The sequence below is a fragment of the Pleurodeles waltl genome, chromosome 1_2 (genome assembly GCF_031143425.1).
Source record: "Pleurodeles waltl isolate 20211129_DDA chromosome 1_2, aPleWal1.hap1.20221129, whole genome shotgun sequence".
Taxonomy (NCBI): Eukaryota; Metazoa; Chordata; class Amphibia; order Caudata; family Salamandridae; genus Pleurodeles; species Pleurodeles waltl.
The window spans coordinates 1294774746-1294796152 of NC_090437.1; the positions used below are offsets into that span (position 1 = coordinate 1294774746).

Below are 21407 nucleotides of genomic sequence, written 5' to 3' on the forward strand. Positions count from 1 at the left end.
AAGCTCAGGTGAGTTGCTAATTTGTTGTAATGTACAGTACCAAGCACTTTAATTCCTCATAGCACATAGGATTGAGTAAGATAAATGAGAAGCAAGACACAAGTAGAGGCTGAGGGAAGTAGTGGGGAGGATTTTGAGGGAGTGAATTAGGTACTTGTTGGTTAAACTTGTGTTGAAAGGCATCTTGGCACTGGTCTTCGATAAAAGTGTGTGAGCTACTTGAACTAAGACAAAAAAACAGTTAAAGCAAGTGTACTGTCAGTGTTATGGAAACCTCTGTGGTTGACAGTCATCCGGGACAAAGGAGGGGGACGGCAAAGACGGGTTAGTTCACTGGTCTGGGCTGTTAAATGAAAAAGCCAAACCACCAAGGTGAACGTTTTTGAAACTTGGTAAAGTGAAAAGGCGGAGGGAGACCGAGCAGTGACGTGGCCGAATCCCTTGCATTTAGAGACCCTTGAATTGGATCCGTTCGGCCAAGGGAGAGTGACGGGCAGGAGAGACACGGTCAAACTTGCACATATTAAAGGCTAACCCAACAGCCATGTCCTGATCTCTTTGCTGCCTTTGAATCAGTCCAACGGGGAGCGCTGTTAGCAGATATTCCCATAGTCTATTCTTGAGAAAACTGCTGCTTCTACCAGCAGGGCTCAGATGCCTCATTTGATAAAAAAGAGGGTTAGACCAGATGATTCACCTACTCTTCAGTGGAAAGCTGTCTATCCGAACACAAGCCCACAATGTTTAGAACTGGTGATCAGGAAGTTGAAGACCACATTTGGCTTGGCCGGAAGACATGGTTCCTCAAAATGTACTGGCATAAGTCCTGTTTGAAATTCACCTCCAACCAAGTACTAGTCACCCTGGCCTGGATAGCTGCTAAATGGCACTGGGACAAGGATGAGATAGAGGTCACGTCAACGTGGAGGATGCTCTGCATGCCATCTGCGTAAGAGACAGATCAGGCTCCAAAAGATTTGCTAATAATTGATAGAGACTGCATTGAGATGTTGTATAAGATGGGGTACAGGGATGAGCCACAAGGAACTCATGCAAAGGCTGACATTTGCTTTGAACTGGAAGGTGGGTGTGCCAATGATTACCACCAATGTGTAAGGAAAAGGAGAACCACACATGCCACTCCATGCAAACCTACTGCCACCAAACTGTGCCAAGATGGAATGGTCCACGGTATCAAAGGGTGGATAGATCTAATCTAAGAGAATACAGGTTGCAGGGTTGACTGGTAACAAGGTTTGACTCATCCAGAACGGTAACCAGTGTGTCTTGTATAAAAGCAAGATGTAAGAGAGAGAAATCAAGGATGTTTTTTGCCTCCAAGTCATCTAAGTCAGCGTGGCAGATAATGTTTGACAATTTGTGTCTCTGGTAAGAGGATAACAATCTTGTAATTAGGTTTGATGCTTGAATCTAAACTGGGCTTTCAGTATTCCCTCCAGAGAGTCAAGGTTTGGGATGTTTTTTTAGACCTTTTTTATTTTACTTTTTGTTTTTTGATATAATGCAACCCTTGCTGCAAAAAAACAGCAAAGAACTACACAAGTAACATTATTTTCATTGCTGCAGGAGCATCTCGAAGGTGCTGTATATAGAGTAGTATTGTGTATGCATTCTTGTTATAACCAGGTTATAAAAAATAGAATTAATGTGTCCCGGGGTAAATTGGAATTGAGAGAGCACTAGACCGCACACTGTGCAGTTTACTGCTTAACTTTTATATAATGTTATTGTTTATTATTTCATCCTACTCCCTGGCTGAATCTCTGCTAGGCAAGCTTGATGCTTCTCCTTCCCTAAGCCTAGGTTAAACAATGATTGTTAAACACTTCCACCTGACGATGCCCGGATTACCACCACCAGCAGGGTTTTAAAGTGCCACTGCAAATAGCGAACCAACCCAAGGCCTCATCTGACCTCGACGAAGCTATTCTGAACTTGGCTGGATCACCGAATGTGTTGACCGAGTTGCCCCGCTGAAACCAGCCATAGCTAATAAAACCTCAGAACATACCACCTGGTACACCCTGGAGCTACCAAACACAGCTGCTACAGACTTCGGAAACAATGGCGATCCACAAGGAATCCCTACGATAGAACCGCCCACAAAGCAACCCTCAGCAACTACCACCAACCACTCAAGGAAGCCATGAGTGGCCATCACGACCTGCATTGACTCGGCAACCAACAGCACGAAAGAACTGTTCAGAATAGTTAAAGAATACTCCAAGCCGACGGCCACAGAGAACACATCCACCCTTCCCAAAAACTCTGTGACACCCTCTCAGAATATTTTCATTCCAAGATCGCCACCATATACAACAACTTCAATCCCCAGCCCATGAACCCCAACCACCACAAAGTACTCGAAGGCCATTAATCAGCAGCTCACCAGCTACCTGTTGGAAAACAACTTACTGGACATTTCCCAATCGGGATTCTGTTCCAGCCACAGCACTGAGACTGAGAACGCACTCATCACCGCCACGGATGGTATTAGAGCACCCCTCAGTTGGTGGGAAACCCCCACCCTGATCCTCCTCGGCCTATCAGCTGCTTTGAACATCGTTTCCCACAACACCATCATCAGCAGACTCCACAGCATTGGCATGCAAGTCGATGTCCTCAAGTGGATCGCCTTCTTCCTGACAGGATGCACTCAGAGAATCTGACTACCTCCCTTCACCTCCGCACCCAAGAACATTATTTGTGGCATTCCCCAAGGCACCTCCCTCCACCCCAGATTGTTCAACACCTCCCTGACTTCCCCTGGCCGACATTGTCAAATCCCTCATACTTAACATAATTTCCTATACAGACGATACTCCGCTCATCCTCTCGCTCACTGAAGACCCCTCCACCACCAGGACAAACATCCGCAACGCCATGACCAACGTGGACGATTGGAAGAAAACAAACTGCCTCAAACTCCATTACAACAAGACAGAAGTTCTGATCTTTGGGGAAAAACACATCCATTTGGGACCATAGCGTGTGGCTAGCCCAACTCTGACCTGCTCCCACAGACCACGAGCACAACCTTGGCATCATCCTCAACAGTGAACTGACCATGAAGCAGCAGATCAACGCAGTCGCCTCCTCCTGCTTCAGCAGAATTTTCAGATGGGTCCCCGCTAACACCAGGAAAACTGTCACCCAGGCTCAACCCACCACATGCTTGCGTTTCATCCTCTCTGGCCCTCGCATGCACACTCCAAATTCGTTGCAGATGCAGCGGTGGCTGCTCATGCTCCTAAATCGCTGTCAAGAACGACATACCCCTTCCGCTCCTTCACTGGGAGATTTCAGAAAGAGACTCAAGACCTGGTTCTTCGACAGAGACATCGCACCCCAGTGCCCAGAGACCCCCAGGGGTGACAACTCTGCGCTTTACAAATGACTGATTGGTTAATTGATACATTGCTAGAAGCAGGGTGGTGCAAAAATACACCTTCATGGAAAAAGTGTTTCACTGGCCTAGAGGATAGAGCAGTAGATAAAATGAAAGTAGAATGAAGTAAGAAGGTATGTGAGACAGAAGAGGAAGTAGGGGTAAGAGTAGGTTAAGTGAAAGACGTGTGGAAGGTAGGTCCTACATGTGAGAGAAGCAGTGGAAGATAAGAGAAATTGGTGAAAAGAGTTGAAGAGGAAGATGGTAATAGAGACAGATGGACATGAGGTAAAGAAAAAGTACAGAGCCATAATGAGAGATCAGAGGGGGAGAAGCAGAGAGGGTTGGTGTAGACATTCACATCTGTCTCTAGCAGTACCCCACTTACTTAGCTTGTGCCATAATGAGACATTTACATGGCTCTTCCGATAAATCTCTAAAGGAATTTGCACTTTGAACTGGTATCCCTCTACTCACATTCACAGGGCTCTCATGATGCACATCTGTACTGACCTGCACCATGCACCTCAGTTTCCTTCAGATGACACATCCACAGAGCGATCACGGTGCCCTTCATTCTCGCTTCCACCATGCATTCAAACAATTGCAGATTTCATATACGTGTATATCCCTGCTTGGTTGTCCCAGTAGTACGCAACACCAAGCATTCCTGCAATGCACCTATATTATGAGCTGCGCCCTGGACTGCTATCATAATGCTAAAACATATCGAGAGCGATCCTGTTGCACATGTGTACTAAGCAAAGTTTGGAAAAATGCAAAGCTTCTAAATGGACAACTGAAGGCCTAGCATTTGAACGATAGCTATAACTGGTGATGGGAGGAATTTGTGGGAATCTTCATCTGGTTACGAAGAAGGGACAAGAATTAGACGAATATCTGGTCCCCAAACGTTACTCTTAGCTAAGACCTAAGGCTTAGCTGCTTGATGACAATGTGTAATTTTTTTAACCTGGTAACTCCTGTAACAAATATATAGTTTTTCAATTTGCAGAATGATGAATCCAAGTCTTCTCTGTGGTGTCCTGGAAAACCCAAGACCTGTGATGCAGCTTCAATTTTCAGTTTCCGTTTGTGGGAAGCAAGCACCACAATAGTGAAAGTCAGTACTGTCAGAGCTGTTCTCCTAACAGCTATAAATAGAAAGGTTGTGCAATTGTGTAACTACTCAGAGCCTTGTCCAGTAGCTTCTGGCAAGTAAGAAAAGAAGGTGTCCAAGTTAATCTAGAAAGAAAATATTAAGTGACTGCATTTCATTTCATAGTACACAGATGTTGCACTAACTATAGCCTCTAATGGCAGAACAAATATCAGAGGTGAAGGCGGTAATGAACGACAGGTGACAATCTGGTCTCATGTGCCATACACTGATTTTAGAGATTAATCTAACAGAGCAGTGCGGAAGAGGCAGACTTGGCTTAAGCTAGAAGACTTGGCCTGGATGACCGTCCAGGGTACAGATCATGTCTCATGATGCCATAAAGCTCTTCTGGAATCAGGAGATTGAAGCTCAACAGATGATGAAAGAAGCCACGCATGAAGCTGTGGTCATCATTGTTTTGCGTGTCTGCCACTCATATTGGGGTTTGAAGCTGACTTACTTAAAAGGCCTGCACTGCTTGCCAGGTCACCACTCATTCTTGTTCAGCCTTGGCAATCTATAGATTCTTCCTTCTATTACTGCTGCTGGACATTCCACAGATCCATCACCAAATCCAGGAGTTGAGTGGGGCAGCAGAAGTCCCAGACTGAATGGTCTGCCTGACTCAAAGTCTTCTGTTTTTGCACCCTGGTGTCACACTTTGGAAAGCCATGGACACAGTCTTCAAGACTGAAAGAAGCTGCAGATAAAACCACCCACAAAATGTTTGTTACAGCTGCTGGGACTTGGAGGATACCTTTCAACAATGTTCTTTTGGGGGCTCCGTCTGTCATCAGTAACTCAGTCCTGAAGACTGGTGGATTGGGCATTTTTTTAAGTGATTTCTAGAAGTTCATGAAGGTTTTTTTATAACATGCCTGTGAATCCAGAAACCTGTTTTAGCCCAGAAACAGAACACTGGGCTACCAATAGTAATGCATTATTCCTTCAAGCGTGTAGAAAATATTCTGCTGTGGAAGATCGCCTTTATTGGGTCCATTACTTATGCCAGATGTTCTGTTATACGAAGTGCCATATACAGATTACCTTAAGAATTTCACTGAAATGATTCTAGTTATCACCCTTTTTCTAACACCATTCAATGCCAGCCTCACAGCTCTATGTACTGCTAGGATTTTATCTTGGCAAAACTAATGACTTGTGTTAATTTTGTTATTAAAACACACAGTGTGTAAGTCCATTTCCTCTGGGCATTCTCGGGAAACAATTGCAATGTTCTTTGAGGAACATCATGGTCTTTGGTGGTCATGCTTTAAGGACCTTCTAGCCTCAGGTGGTTATCACTGTCATATTGCAATATTTGCTATCAAATAATGTCACCTTTTTATTTACAATGCAACTCAAATTGTATACCAAATGTGTGCTTCTATGTAGGCTGGAGGTAGAGAAGGTAGAGCAATGAGTCTTGCCATAAGATTCACCACGTTTGTGAAATTGGAGATGTTTAACTGGACGTTATTCTAGAGTGAGTGACCCTGAAAAGAATAGTTTTCTTGATTTAATTTCAGTTTTGCAGGCAACTAACATGTTGACTCAGTCAAAGTAGCTCAGACATACTGGATGTTAGTGACTTTTTTTGTGCAAGTGCCGAACCCTCCAGACATATGCAAGTACAGCACAGTGTTTTTAAGATGATCCTGGCCTATACAGGAAGCCAGTGAAAGCTTTCAAGTTGTGATGTAGCTGACTGTTCTTTTTCAAGTTTAGAATGAGTAACTGCTGTATTCTGGGAGGTTTGAATGCTCATTTGGTATGCAGTGTAAATGGAACTGTGAGTTAACTAGGCCACAATATTTTCCGCTAGAAAGATAGTGTTTTTGAACAGTTTTATTTAGAAGAACTGGGACTTGGTGACCACAGCTATGTGTGATTCGAGGCTCAGGCCAAGGCCCCACATAATGCCCTGGTTCCCAAACTTGGTTTTGTTAGTAATTGTCTTTGGAACTGTGGTTTGGTGGGCATAGTGCATTCCCCCGTTCAGACAGCGGGTCAGCATAAGACTTAGTTTGCTGCATTGTGTATCAGAAGAGATGTAGCCTACTTTGATCCATGCAGGCTACAGTGGTTTCGAGGCATTGTAGTGAAGTGTCACTGGTTTCCCGAGATGCTCTGGCAGATTTGCATTTCAAAGTGTAGGAGTGGATGGTAGGGTTGTGAGCTCGGAGAAGGTTCATGAGTGGTGTTGCAGCAGATATGCTAATATAAGAATATGCTAATGAGTTGCGTATATTGACTATTGGGAAAAGTTTACATTTGATTAACAGTAATTGAAAATAACGTGTATTGTGCAAAACGTGCCCACGGGGAGTGGCCACCATTTGTGTTAACAGTACTAAAATAATGTGAAATGCTTAATATTTTGTATTAATATGCTATAATGAAGGATATAGATGTATAACTATGGTGTTACATATTCTTAAGTTAGCTATTCCAGAGGCCTAGTCAGTGCTGGGCCTTGCCTGCTTAAACGTGGAGACGTGATGAGCCGCCGCAGACTGGAACTCGAGAAAAGGACCTTGAACTGTACAAGAGTTCACCATTGAGCACTGCTAGAAAAATCTGCAAACTCACCAGTGGACAGGCGACGATCAGAACAAATTGATACAATTATGTGTAGAGTAGGCTAAATGTACTTTCCGAGGACTTGAACAATGGAGTTACTGACTAAGAGCTGGGGGCAACAATTTTGTTACCAGAAGAAACCGGATGATGTACTCATCGACAAGAGGACCAATCATGTTAATGGAATTTGACTCTCAAAATAACGTAGACAAGTGGTAAACAAAAATTATAGGTTAGAGTCGTAACCCCTGATAAGGTTGACCAATGGTAAAATTGTAGGTCGGACTGAGAGACCCTAATAAAAAGTCATGACATGAGGGGAAAAATCACAACGGAGAGGCGAAAGTTGAGGACGTCAGGAGACGCTGTCCGAAGTGCTGAATTTTGGGCTTCCTTCTGTGAGCCTGAGCCTTGCTGATGACTGATGACCTGGAGACGAAGACTGACTTGTTGCTGATCTATCTTGGATAGGTAGTTATAACCTAACTGACCAATGAATGCTTTTTCTTTCTAGGTACCAACTGCGCTGTTTAAATGTTTTTCTCTTTAGTTAGAGTTTTCCAAATTAATGTTTTTGACAAAATTGTTTTTGCATGAAGACCCACAAGCTGATGCTAATTGGAGATAGGTAGGCTGACAAGGGCGACTTAAGGTGACTTGACTGACTGACTTATGTTGCTAAATTATTCAATTGCTCATGAATTTCTATGCTTTGTTTAACGTTGGTTGCATATTAATAAAGTGCTGAGAATTCATTGCTCATGTTGCTAATAAAGTTTGGAAATCATGGTTTTGCTGAATAAAGGTTTTTGATTAGAATTGTAACTAATAGGGAATAAAACGAACTAACTTCCATATGAGTGATGGTGGTTTCTGATTAGATTAGTTCATGGTATTTTATGTTGATTGGATTGATTTGTTGTGGATGTCTTTTACTCACTATATTTCACTAGGGTACCCTATGTGATCCAAAAGATTCATTGTAAGTTTACTTACTAAGGACAAGGCGCGCTAGCAGTGGCTTGGAGTAGTTGTTTAAGATGAAAGAGGAAGAGTTAGAGAGATTTGTCTTGTGGCTGGTGATTGGGAGGATCAGATTTAAGCGCCACTCTTTGGCTGCTGTCTGCAAGAAAAGGATTGATTCACTTAAGGGTATGTTCTTACATGTTTGCTAAAGACTGGATGCGGCCTCTAATGACACTGTCCACCATATAAGGTGGCTGAGGGGTTGAGGAAGATCAAAAGGCAGAAAAGTTCTTGGTCTACAAGATCATCTCAGATATTTTCTTGATAACATTTATTAGAACCTACTCATCTAAGAAATGTTTGCACTCGCTGTGAAACACATCACTGCTGTATTTCCTTTTTTAGATCCTTTTATAATTTTCTCTTGTGTTTGTCCCTTCTCGATCAGTGTTAATCTTATTACTTTCGTTTTCATGAATTGTTTGTCCTTTTCATGTAGTTTTCCTTTTAGGTTAGCACTGACTCAGGAACCTGTGTCTGTAATTTGCAGTAGGGTTTGTATGGGTTATTGGGTAGTTGGTGGTATGGTACTCTTGTGCTGTGAATGAAAGGCTTTCTTGCATTTAAATAACAAAAAGTGACCAACATATTGTCAAGACCAATTCTCAGCAGCACTTTAGCGCATCCATGTGCCTTCCGAGATAGTCACCAGTTATGGGCATGTTTCTGATTTGATGCAGGACATTCTTGTGTTTTCTGATGCAGATGTGGGCTGTTGTTGTGTCTCAGCTTTACCGTTGAGTTTGTCCGTCTCTTCCAACATGATCTCATACTAGCCATTTTGAAAACGTCTGGTACTGTAAGCCACCTACCTGATAATCAATTGAGATTAAAAACATGGCTAATATGACAGCTCACAATTCTTTATGAATGGTTTGTTACCTGAAGTTTTAGAGCTGAATTCTGGATCTGTAGCAAGATCTTGTCATACATGGAACTTCATCACAATCTTCTCAAGGTTTCATAGAGCACAGATGTATTTAAGACAGGAATCTCGGGAAGATGACCTCTACATTAACATTTTTGTCTTCATTTGCTCCTTGAGGTCCCTGGGTAAGTAGAAAGCATTTTTGATTTTTGTTAAACATATGAAATTGACTTTCTCTGTTGTGGAAGACATTGAATGAAAACATGTTTGAAAATAATCAAGGGGCCAAATAACCCATGCGCAGGTGCAGATGTAACGATTTAGAACTCAAGATACACTTTGATTGAAAAGAGCTTATTTTCACCTTCTTTTAATAGATTGAAAGTGTTTTCCATCTCCTCATAACAGGTTGATTGAAAGAGCATTTTCTTCTTTTAACAGACACAAAGCATAAAATGAGTGGGGTACGTTTTGCTTCAGCACAACCTGATGAAGCCCATAATCACGTCCACTTCGAAGAGAAGCTCCATGATTCGGTTGTCATGGTCACTCAGGGCGATGATGGCAACTTCTTGGTGAAGGTAAGAATTTTAAGATAAGAGGACTAGAGCACCAGAAATGTGATATGTAATTATTTCGGCAGGTTAACATAGCCTCCTTGCTGCCCTATTGAAGTGCTTTCATACGCCTGCACATTGTGTTGGCAAGTACATGCCAATGGGGGGGGGGGGGGGGGGGGGGAGACTAAACCTGCCGGCAAGCAAATCGTCCATCATGTCTGACAAAGCGTATACTCTATCATATTTGATTTCATAACGTTAATTGAGAAACGCTTTAATGCAATGATGCCAAGATACTATTTCCTTAAGTTCTGGAGTTGATTGCAGATGAAGTGGCTGATGTCAGGGTTCAAGACCAACACAGAGGATGTTATGACATCTTCTCCTTTTCTCCATTAGGTCATCGGTTCTCAGTTAGACATCCCAGTGTCCAGTGGGGGTTCTGTGGGACAGCATGTCTTAGGGGGACCATGGCATTCCTGGTGGAGGTTGACACAGAATTAAATCAGAACTCTTTCCAACATTATCTTGGGTGGTCTTGCACAGACCTGCTTGAAAAAGGTGTGTGGGTGGGACAAGTCTCCCTTTTTTCATTCAGTTCAGTGCTCCTCTTGAGCTCATTCAAGCAGGAAGAGACGTGGTTGTGGGTTTCTCAGAGTGTCAGAAGCACAGAGGAGTTTTACTATTCTCAGAAGATATCTTCGTGCCCAGTTCAGCAGCAGGTGATGGGTGAGTGCCCTGCAAGAGGGCTCTTAGTTTCACTGTGATCCTGTTTCTCAAATTTTCTAGAGCCTTTCCAGGTTGTGGTTTGGTGTTAAACTGTGAGATTTGACATTCACTGCTGCTATTCTTTTGGAAACTCTTCTGCATTCATTGCTGCAGCATGTTGTATCAAGAATTGAACTTGCATATTGGGATGTATATTTACTGACCGATCTCAGCAGACCTTACTTTCATGCTAGTTAGATTTCGGCTTGTAAATTTGGATATAAATCTATAGGTCTTCAAACTCAACACCTATCTGCTGGTGTAAACCTTCTTTCCTGTGGCTCAGTTCACAGATTCCCTTTTTTTGGCATCCTTGAGTCCGGAAGACATCATCTTGTCTGTCTGCTTTTAGATTCTCAGTTTGGGGACAAAGGTTTTTTTTTTATCAGAAAGGTCCCCTCCTCTAGCCCCAAAGATCCCAGGCACCCCTAGTGCTGTTCTTGTCAGCTTGTAGGTGCTATAGACCTTACAGTGCAAAGTAACTTTGAGTCGTGGCACTGGTCGAGTGAATGTTCTCTCAACCACTGACCTTTGTCCCATTTACTCGTTCCTTCCCTTCCACTCATTCTTTCAATTGATTCATTCCTTTTTCCCATTGTAGGAAGTTGGCTCTTTATATAGTGGACCAGGATGAGGGATAATGTGCAAAGAGTCCAAGCAATCCCCAGAGGTATCACAGAGGCACAAGTCGCATCGCAAATGCTCTCTTTTTGGGTAGTGTGGTTGAGCAGTTAGGCATATCAGAGAGTAGTGCTAAGCATGTAAGGCACACACTTGTGCAGTGAGACACACACTCAATAAAGAAATCCAACACCAAGATATAAAAATAACGCATACTTTTATATGCATTTAGATAACAAGATTAATGGAATCAGGTGAGTACCTTTGAGTTATGTATTTTTTTAGTTTTCAGAAGTCGACAGTGCATTTTCAGGAAGCTACAGTGAAATCCTATGGAGTAAAACAAAGACCACAATCCAGGTAGAGTATGACGACTTATGGGACCAATCTCCTGTACTTAAGGGGGTTTTGGGGCAAGGTCCCAGGTCACGTCAACAGATCACCTCGAGGAGCTCTGATGGGTCCGGGTGCAGAGGTGTGTTATGGTTTCATGGTGTCTCATTCAAGTCTGTGCGGAACGGTCCGCTTACAAAGTGGCTGCAGGGATGGACTGGAAGGACAGTCCAGGGGAACTTACAGGGGGACTTGACCCTGGAGGTCCTCAGGCATGCGGGGACTCAATCGGTCCACTCCTCCTCGGGCAGTAGGGCGCAGGAGTGTCTTCTGGCATCGGGTCAGCACTGGAGTCCCTAGTGGTTGCAGGGGGGCCCGCAGAAACACTCCCCAGTCTGACCCAGCCAACAAGTGGGCTCAGGCCTCACAAGGTGGGGAGATGTGTGGACACCCTTGGTTCTCCTCTTCTAGTTCGGGGCGGATGGGTGCATAGATGTTGGGTTTTGCCTCCTGGTCACTCATGGTCTGCAGACGCTGTTGTGAAGTCCACAGTGGGCGAGCATAGGATGGGCTTCTCTTCTGGAGGGTCTGGGGACCATGCTGACACAGTTGGCCCACTTAACACGGGCTATGCGGCCCGGGTGCAATGGTGATGTCCAGCGCTGGGTTTTTGGCAGTCCTGGTCCTGTCAGTTCTTGCTTCGGTGCCTGCGGAAGCAGGGGAGGAACTCCTCCTCTCCAAGGGAGTTGTTCTTCACCAATTTATGGAGCACTGGCAGCAATCCCAGTTTCTTGGAGGGTGGAGCGGCAGGACAGGTCAGTTGCTCCTTGAGGGTCGGGTGCAGCAGGCAGGCTGGCAGGGTTGGTGCCACGGGGTCCCCTAAATACTCAATTTAGGGGGGTTAAAGGGCGATGAAGGGTAGTAGCCAATGAGCTTCTTACCCTTGGCGTCACTACGCCCCCAGATTACCATTTCCTGTGGATAGTGGGCATCACCCTAGCCAGAGTTCCTAAAGTCCACCACATGCAAGAAGACAAAATTTCTAAAGTGGTGTCCACTTTTTGCTGGCCACTCCCGGGGTAGTCCCAGTCTGGAGGTGTGACACGCTTCCTGCATAGCTAATTTTCCTGCCTGTCCAGGTGCCATATGGGTCCTGAGGCAGGTGGGGGTTGGCATCTTCCTCTGAGGAAGGCCAGATCTGCATACCAAAGGCTACAAGCTTCTTTGAAGCTCATGCCTTGGATGGAATGCAGGTCATCCTGGACAGGCTTTTGTTTCTGACCTCTCAAGAGTGAAGGCTCACCCCCTGGGAGGTCAGCTGCTCGTCTGTTGGTGGCAGGCTGGCCAGAACCATTCGGTGAGCTCACCCTCAGTTGGTAGGTTTTTCAGGGGGCACCTCTTAGGGGCCCTCTGGGTCCATGTATTAATAAATCCATCACTGAAATCAGTGAGGGTTTATTAATATGAGATGTTTGATACTAAACATCCCTATGTTAAGGGAAGTCATCATGTACCTGAGGAACTCGTAGTGACCAGTGTCCAGCACATGTATTTAAAACTGCTTCCCTGGTCACTTACTATGTATAAGAATCGACAGACATAGTAGGGGCATGCATATATGCCTTTACTTGTAATATAATGCACCCTGCCGTAGGACTGAAGGCCTGCTGTAGGGATAACTTACAGATGTTACAAGCAGTGTTTTAGGGGACATGGTGCACAAGTGTTTGCCATGCCATGTTTACAATTTTGGGAGCACCTTGTCACGCAGCCTGCTGTGGCAGTCGACATAAGGTTTGAAGCTGGGTCCCTCGGAGTGCCACAATTTGTGCTGCACCTCTGAGGGGTCCACTTCAGTACCCATGCTCTAGGTACCAGGGGTACCATTTACTAGGGACTTACAGGGGACTGTTTGGGGATCGAATGACCAGGTGTCTTGATTTTGGAAAGGAACTCTGGCAGTGGGGACCTGGTTAGCAGAAATCAAGTGCACTTCGGTCAAAGTTGCATCAAAAAAACAGGCAAACCGGGGGGAGGGGAGGGAGGAGAGGGGGTAAGGGGAAAGGGAGGGGGGAGGGGAGGAACTGAAACAAGAACCCAGCTCCCTACACTGAAAACCTTCTCTATAGAATGCTGTCCTTCTGCCACCCAGTACCCGTTTTGGGAATTTATGTCCGTGATACGACCTGGATTGCATGAATTTGGAGGAAGGTGGTCTATTATTTGCCCAAATTGAAAAGACCGTGGTGATTGGTGGAACTCATTTTGGCAAATAATTGATCAAAATCAGATCAGCAGATATACTAAGGACACAGTATTAGCAGAGGGCTAAAAGGAAGAGGACTTCTGTTTCAAATCAAATTTTTTGAATCTTTATTTATGGGCAGCCAAATTCTAGACCCATAGCTCCCCTATAGGCCTGCAGAGCACAACACGCAGTATTTTATTCCCGTCTTTGAGAACTTTTTCTTGCATTAATGTGTGGAGAAATTGACGCTTCAGCTAACCTCCCATGGATTTGCCTTCTCTGTCTGGTATCTGCTAAGGTTATTAGTTGTGTATTCATCTTCTAATAGTGAAAGCTGGTATGGCCATGTTTTAGTTGTGGCTTCTGCCATTTTCTGTTGTTGAGTGTTCTGTTGCATGGTGAATTTTTTTCACTATGAGCAAAGTCCACAGTTTTGGAGAGATCTGCTAATGCTTCTGACTTCATTTTCTTTGTGTTGAGAACATCAGATGACCATAAACATCATGTGTGATTTGAAGAAGAATCCATGCTAGGGAACCTTGATTTTGTTGGAACTATAGCACTTAGATGTCAATAGGAAAACTTGCTAAAAATAGTTTGCTTTGTTGCCCTTTCTGATGGTTAGAAGGATAAGGAGCACTCTGGAATGTGGGGTCTTTCAAGAGATTGCAGACCGTTTGGTGATCATTTGCAGCTCATCAAAGGTTGAAATGGGAGTGTTGCTCCAAATTAGAGTAAATCCTCTCTAATGGAATAGTTCAGTAAATATAAACTGGATCCATGGTGGAAGCAAAGCCCGTGGCTGAAGGGGGGGGGACTCGCCTGTTGCCCAATTACATGTATGATGTTGGCTGAGCTGATGCAACAAATGAATGACATTCACACGAAGCAGTGGCAGAAGGTCATTATATACACTATTTAAAGCTTGAATACAGCTACAAAAGGTGTATCTAGGACAGACTTAAAATGCAGCTACCCCTGCAGTCTTAAAATAAGTGTGGACGCCCTTTGAAACAGGAAAGCCCACCTTTGTGATGGTGTTCAATAAAATGCAATTAAGAAACCAGCACTGTAGCAATTGGAAGAGCCCACCTGGAACATTGATCCAAGAGATCCCAATTAGTCCTGCATGCAGAGCAGGCTCTTGAATTATTTGTTCCTTTTGTGTATCAGCACCTGCTTGTGTACAGGACAATAGCTGAGCCCCATGCATAATGCTGTCTAAATACAGACCCCACTTAGACACACTCTGCAAACAATGAAACATTGATTTAAACAGGAGTTCCTTTCTTTGAGCTGAAACTTTGTTTTTTGTTATTTTTATTCTGCGTACTCTTTGTATCCTTAAAATCTGGCATTGAAAAATTCAAGACTCTGCTGAGAATTTTAATTTGTTTCCTACTTAGTTTGTTTATTGTTGTTTTCTGGTCCTATTTATAAATCTGAATGTTTTCGGACTTCTATTTTGTAACTCCACTGCACATTATGGCTTCAGCTGCTGACTGTTACATGTGCCTCTCTAATTACATTTAAAATACCTCTGTTTTCCAGGTGGGATTTCTGAAGATACTGCACAAATATGAAATAACGTTCACTCTACCTCCTATTCAGAGATTGGGGAAGGATATATGTGCTGTGCCTATTGCTAATATGAACCTAAAAGTGAACTGCATCACCCCAGTGCCTGAAGGTAATCATTGTATACACATTTATTGCAAAATTGCTGTACTGCCACATGCCACTGTAAGGAGTGCCCCAGAGCAAGCCAAAATTAAAGGACTGTATTGGTATATGCAATTTACATAACTTTAAAAAATGCTTATGCGTGTAATTAGATGTAACTCTCCAATATCAGAATCTGTACGCCTTTAAAATATTCAGATATTTTATCTTTGAAAATATTCAGATATTCTACCATTTTATCATTGGCTGATATTGTTTCTCTGTGTTCCTACAGTCTGCGATCTTGAGTAGAATACGTTTGTACCAACTTCAAACTCTTAGCAAAGCACTAGTTAAAGTCCAGTTTATTGCTTGGGGCCAATCAATTAAACCCTGGGTTTCCTATGATCAAGTTTTGTTTGGCCAAGATTATGTACTATTTTGAGTTTGTGAAGCACTGAGTTTGGGAGGTAGGGCAGACCTTGTATCGAGTTTATCGTTACCATCTAGGAAACCAGCAGTGTGTGATGATTCTTAGAAGTGAAGGGTAGAATTTTGAGTATTAAATTATGAAGTTATTTTCAAGATAGAGTTGGCCTAGTGTGGAATAGACATATCATTACCAAAATTTAATCGAACATTACCTCAGCTTTTGGAGTGGATAAATGGTTCGATGCAGCTCTTAATTTGTGCTTGTTGTTTCCGGTGCTGAACACCGGCACTTAGTTTTGAGGGCCAGCGCTTAGTCTTCTTCCTTAAGCATTTACTGCGAGCAAAAGACACAAATAGAAGAGACGGAGGAAGACAAAAACAAAAAAGCATCACTATGGGAGAAAACAGAAAGCTGCAGAGTGAGCTGAAAGGGCAGGGAGTGGCTTTAAATGGATTGAAGAGGCCCGATATGGCCTCAGGATTACGCTGCCTTAGAATTCCATAATCACACATTTAATTGCAGCAGCAGCGTGTTTAAGAGGATGGCTTTAGGCACAGGCATGTTTTTATTGACAAATTAAGCACTGGTTCGATGCCACTTAAAAATTGATGTCTTCATCACTTGATATCCCATTACCCTTTGTCTTGCCCTCATTGCTATAAGGTGAGAGCAGTCCATACAGCATGATTCCCCAGACTGAAATGGATGGCTCAGGAATAGGAGAGTGTATTCTGCATGCATTTGACAAACAACTGTTGCTCAGAGTTCTCGGCCAGCAATTACACGAAAAGACATAAAGGAAAGAGATTTGGGCAGAACCTGGTAATACCTGCCACAAAAGATGTTGTGGGGGTGGGGGTAGGGGCGGGCCTGTTCCTCCTCAGTCCAATCCTTTGACTTCTTCCGTTATGGAATCATAAAATGACGTGTCACAGATAGGTGTATAGTAGAACATGAAGCAGACACTTTATTCTGCTTCATGTTCTCCTGCATTCTCAAGGGTCTCTAGGCACTACTGCATTCTCAAAGGTTTCTAGGCACTTTTGCATTCGCGAAGGTCCCTAGGCACTGGTGTGAATTTAGCATCCATTATCAGACCCAGCCGGATGGTTCTCATCCAGGCACAGTGTGTTCTCTATTATGCTGTTGTCCCACATTATGGTATCCAATAGAGTACTGAAGCTGGGAAGGGGTTTGAACAAGGTACGAAGGAAGCACAAGGGCCGCTTCTAGGGTTGCTCTTTATACAAAATCTAACAGGCTTCCCCATCTCTGAAACGGAGTTAAATCTGAACAGCAGCATTCTGAAGATAAGTGTGACTGTAAACACACGTATGAAGTAGGTCAAAGTAATATTTTTCATGCTTCTAGGCGTGCCTTGGCGTCCTGAAATGTGAAAGGAATAGACTAGGAATATAACACTTCTGTAGTTTGTTTAGTTAAATATATAAAAAATATATTGTTGCAGTGGGGAGTCTTATGGTTGATGTGTTTTGCTGGAACAGTCGGAAGGTTCGGAGATTCAGGGGCAGCGTTCTTGCCACAAAGAGGAGAGTGTTCAGGGTGTTCTGTTCTAACCATTTGAGACTTTGTCCAAGCCCTGGCGGGCCAGATGGGGATAGTCATTGGGTCATTGCTCAGTTCAGGTTTTGCTGGGCCTCTGGAGGAGACTTTGCAATGTAAAAAAAAAAAAAGTGTTGCAGTAGCAGCTCGTGGGCTCGTAATCAGCGGGGCGGCGCAGGGGGGGAATCGGGACAAAGAAAAAAAATCACTTACCTTCGACGGCGTGCTCCGCTTCTTGCTTACCGGCGCTGCAGGCACAGGCTCCCAGCCTGCCCTGCGAATTGACCGGGTGCGCCCAGGGTGGACCCTCCAGCCCAGCAACTGTGTTGCTGGGCTGGAGAGAGCCCTGTGCGCATGTGTGTTACATGTGCTCTGAGGGGGAGTGCTGTGCCCTCCCCCTCAAGTGCACGTCACCCCTGTGGACCCGCCCCCTTTGGCAGAAAAGGTTTTGCCGCTGCAGGTGCTGGCAGGGGGGCGACGCTCCTCCGCCCAAACGGAGGAGCCGTCACTGATGTGTTGTCTATATGAGTTCCCAGAAATTATTTCCAAATGAGACGTCTCATCTGGTTAAATATTAAGAGGTAAACTTTCTCATACCAGTATTTTTGCCATTGGATACCAGAAACCGCTGGCAGTTCAGTATTTGTAATCAGTCGGCTGGAAGGCCACTTGATAGTTACATTTTATGTTGTTCGTACTTGGTTTGCACACCTAGACGTAATGCAAAAAAAGGGACTGGGTTAAGGCTGAGAATGAGTGAGGAGTATAGTCCTGTTAACCTAGAGTTTCCAGGACACGGTTTTGCCATTAAACTGGGGGGATCTTTATAGTGAAATTAATACTTAGTAATGAAGAGGTAATGCAATTGGAATTAAATCTTCATGGGAGTAGTCGACAGACCTCAGTTGCTTGTCACTGAAAGGCTTAACTCGTACAAGAAATCAAGCGATGAAGTAGAGGAAAGTGAACTGAAGTCCCTCACCCACTATTCTTGGAGAGGGGATTCTATTTGCATCCAGGGTTTTCAAATTAATCAAATCCTAGCTTTTCCAAGCTAGGGAACTCTGAAATTGCTCTGTGTAAGGAAATGCCTCCTTGGCATGGTTACCCCCTGACTTTTTGCCTTTGCTATGTTTTGAATTGAAAGTGTGCTGAGGCCTGCTAACCAGGCCCCAGCACCAGTGTTCTTTCCCTAACCTGTACTTTTGATTCCACAATTGGCACACCCTGGCATCCTGGTAAGTCCCTTGTAACTGGTACCCCTGGTACCAAGGGCCCTGATGCCAGGGAAGGTCTCTAAGGGCTGCTGCATATCTTATGCCACCCTAGGGACCCCTTACTCAGCACAGACACACTGCTTGCCAGCTTGTGTGTGCTGGTGGGAACAAAACGAGTAAGTCGACATGGCACCCCCCTCAGGGTGCCATGCCAACCTCACACTGCCTATGCAGTATAGATAAGTCACCCCTCTAGTAGGCCTTACAGCCCTAAGGCAGGGTGCACTATACCATAGGTGAGGGCACCAGTGCATGAGCACTGTGCCCCTACAGTGTCTAAGCCAAACCTTAGACTTTGTAAGTGCAGGGTAGCCATAAGAGTATATGGTCTGGGAGTCTGTCAAACATGGACTCCACAGCACCATAATGGCTACACTGAAAACTGGGAAGTTTTGTATCAAACTTCTCAGCACAATAAATGCACACTGATGCCAGTGTACATTTTATTGCAAAATACACCCCAGAGGGCACCTTAGAGGTGCCCCCTGAAACCTAATCCAACTACCCGTGTAGGCTGACTGGTTCTAGCAGCCTGCCATACTCGAGACATGTTGCTGGCCACATGGGGAGAGTGCCTTTGTCACTCTGTGGCCTGTAACAAAGCCTGCACTGGGTGGAGATGCTATCACCTCCCCCAGGCAGGAGCTGTAACACCTGGCGGTGAGCCTCAAAGGCTTACCCCCTTTGTTCCAGCACCGCAGGGCACTCCAGCTAGTGGAGTTGCCCGCCCCCTCCAGGCACGGCCCCACTTTTGGCGGCAAGGCCGGAGGAGATAATGAGAATAACAAGGAGGAGTCACTGGCCAGTCAGGACAGCCCCTAAGGTGTCCTGAGCTGAAGTGACTCTAACTTTTAGAAATCCTCCATCTTGCAGATGGAGGATTCCCCCAATAGGGATAGGAATGTGACCCCCTCCCCTTGGGAGGAGGCACAAAGAGGGTGTACCCACCCTCAGGGCTAGTAGCCATTGGCTACTAACCCCCCAGACCTAAACACGCCCTTAAATTTAGTATTTAAGGGCTTCCCTGAACCTAAAGATTTAGATTCCTGCAACTTACCGAAGAAGAAGACTGCTGAGCTGAAAACCCCTGCAGAAGAAGAAAGAAGACACCAACTGCTTTGGCCCCAGTCCTACCGGCCTGTCTCCTGCCTTCTAAAGAAACCTGCTCCAGCGACGCTTTCTCAAGGACCAGCGACCTCTGAATCCTCAGCACTGCCCTGCTTCAAGAGGAACAAGAAACTCCCGAGGACAGCGGACCTGCTCCAAAAAGACTGCAACTTTGTTACAGAGGAGCAGATTTAAAGACCCCTGCAATCCCCGCAAGAAGCGTGAGACTTGCAACACTGCACCCGGCGACCCCGACTCGACTGGTGGAGAACCAACACCTCAGGGAGGACCCTCCGGCGACTCCGAGACTGTGAGTAACCAAAGTTGTCCCCCCTGAGCCACCACAGCGACACCTGCAGAGGGAATCCCCAGGCTCCCCTTGACCGCGACTGCCTGACTCTAAAATCCCGACGGCTGGAAAAGGCCCTGCACCCGCAGCCCCCAGCACCTGAAGGATCGGAACTTCAGTGCAGGAGTGACCCCCAGGAGGCCCTCTCCCTTGCCCAGGTGGTGGCTACCCCGAGGAGCCCCCCCCCCTTGCCTGCCTGCATCGCTGAAGAGACCCCTTGGTCTCCCATTGATTTACATTGGAAACCCGACGCTTGTTTCTACACTGCACCTGGACGCCCCAGTGCCGCTGAGGGTGTACTTTTTGTGTGAACTTGTGTCCCCCCCCGGTGCCCTACAAAACCCCCCTGGTCTGCCCTCCGAAGACGCGGGTACTTACCTGCTGGCAGACTGGAACCGGGGCACCCCCTTCTCTCTATTGAAGCCTATGCGTTTTGGGCACCGCTTTGAACTCTGCACCTGACCGGCCCTGAGCTGCTGGTGTGGTAACTTTGGGGTTGCTCTGAACCCCCAACGGTGGGCTACCTTGGACCCCAATCTTAACCCCGTACGTGGTTTACTTACCTGCAAAACCTAACAATACTTTACCTCCCCCAGGAACTGTGAAAATTGCACTGTGTCCACTTTTAAAACAGCTATTTGTGTTTTATGTGAAAAGTATATATGCTACTGTAATTATTCAAAGTTCCTAAAGTACTTACCTGCAATACCTTTCAAATGAGATATTACATGTAGAATTTGAACCTGTGGTTCTTAAAATAAACTAAGAAAAGATATTTTTCTATAACAAAACCTATTGGCCTGGAATTGTCTCTGAGTGTGTGTTCCTCATTTATTGCCTGTGTGTATGTACAACAAATGCTTAACGCTACTCCTTTGATAAGCCTACTGCTCGACCACACTACCACAAAATAGAGCATTAGTATTATCTCTTTTTGCCACTATCTTACCTCTAAGGGGAACCCTTGGACTCTGTGCATACTATTCCTTACTTTGAAATAGTGCATACAGAGCCAACTTCCTACACTCTGTTTGATAAAATCTTCAGTTACATCGTTCACCTCATTGCTGAGCGTTTCCTGTTTTTGGGGAAAAAGGGAAGGATTTTCAGAGATGTGAAGTTATTGTCTCAGGATTACACAGTGCAAGATCCAGGATTAGAACCTGGGTCAGGCTTTGGTAACCAGACCACATTTCCTGCCACGTAGAGGCGTACTGGCAGACGAATTACATGGGGTTTTTCAACAGGCAAGCACTTTTGAAAGGCTGATAGGGTTGGAGTGGAGTCGGTCACATGTTTTTCTGGTAGGTCTTTTGTCAACAAACACTGCACATAAGAGAGTAGTTGACCATAGAACATCTCTACACACATGATGCTCGAATTGTATATAGCGCTAGTATGCAGGATTAGATGGTTTCACGGGAAGGCATCCTGAAGT

The 21407-nt window shown here is 44.9% G+C and overlaps 1 protein-coding gene across 3 annotated transcripts in view; it reads left to right on the forward strand.

The window, feature by feature from the left end:
- Window positions 1–21407, forward strand: part of ADISSP (adipose secreted signaling protein) — a 309465-nt gene that overhangs the window by 167099 nt on the left and 120959 nt on the right. For all 3 annotated transcript variants that reach the window (XM_069205208.1, XM_069205193.1, XM_069205201.1), the window contains 2 exons: window positions 9490–9629; window positions 15130–15268. In XM_069205208.1, the coding sequence (XP_069061309.1) occupies window positions 9504–9629; window positions 15130–15268 (265 nt within the window). In that variant the 5' untranslated portion in view covers window positions 9490–9503. The remainder of the gene's footprint in view (window positions 1–9489; window positions 9630–15129; window positions 15269–21407) is intronic.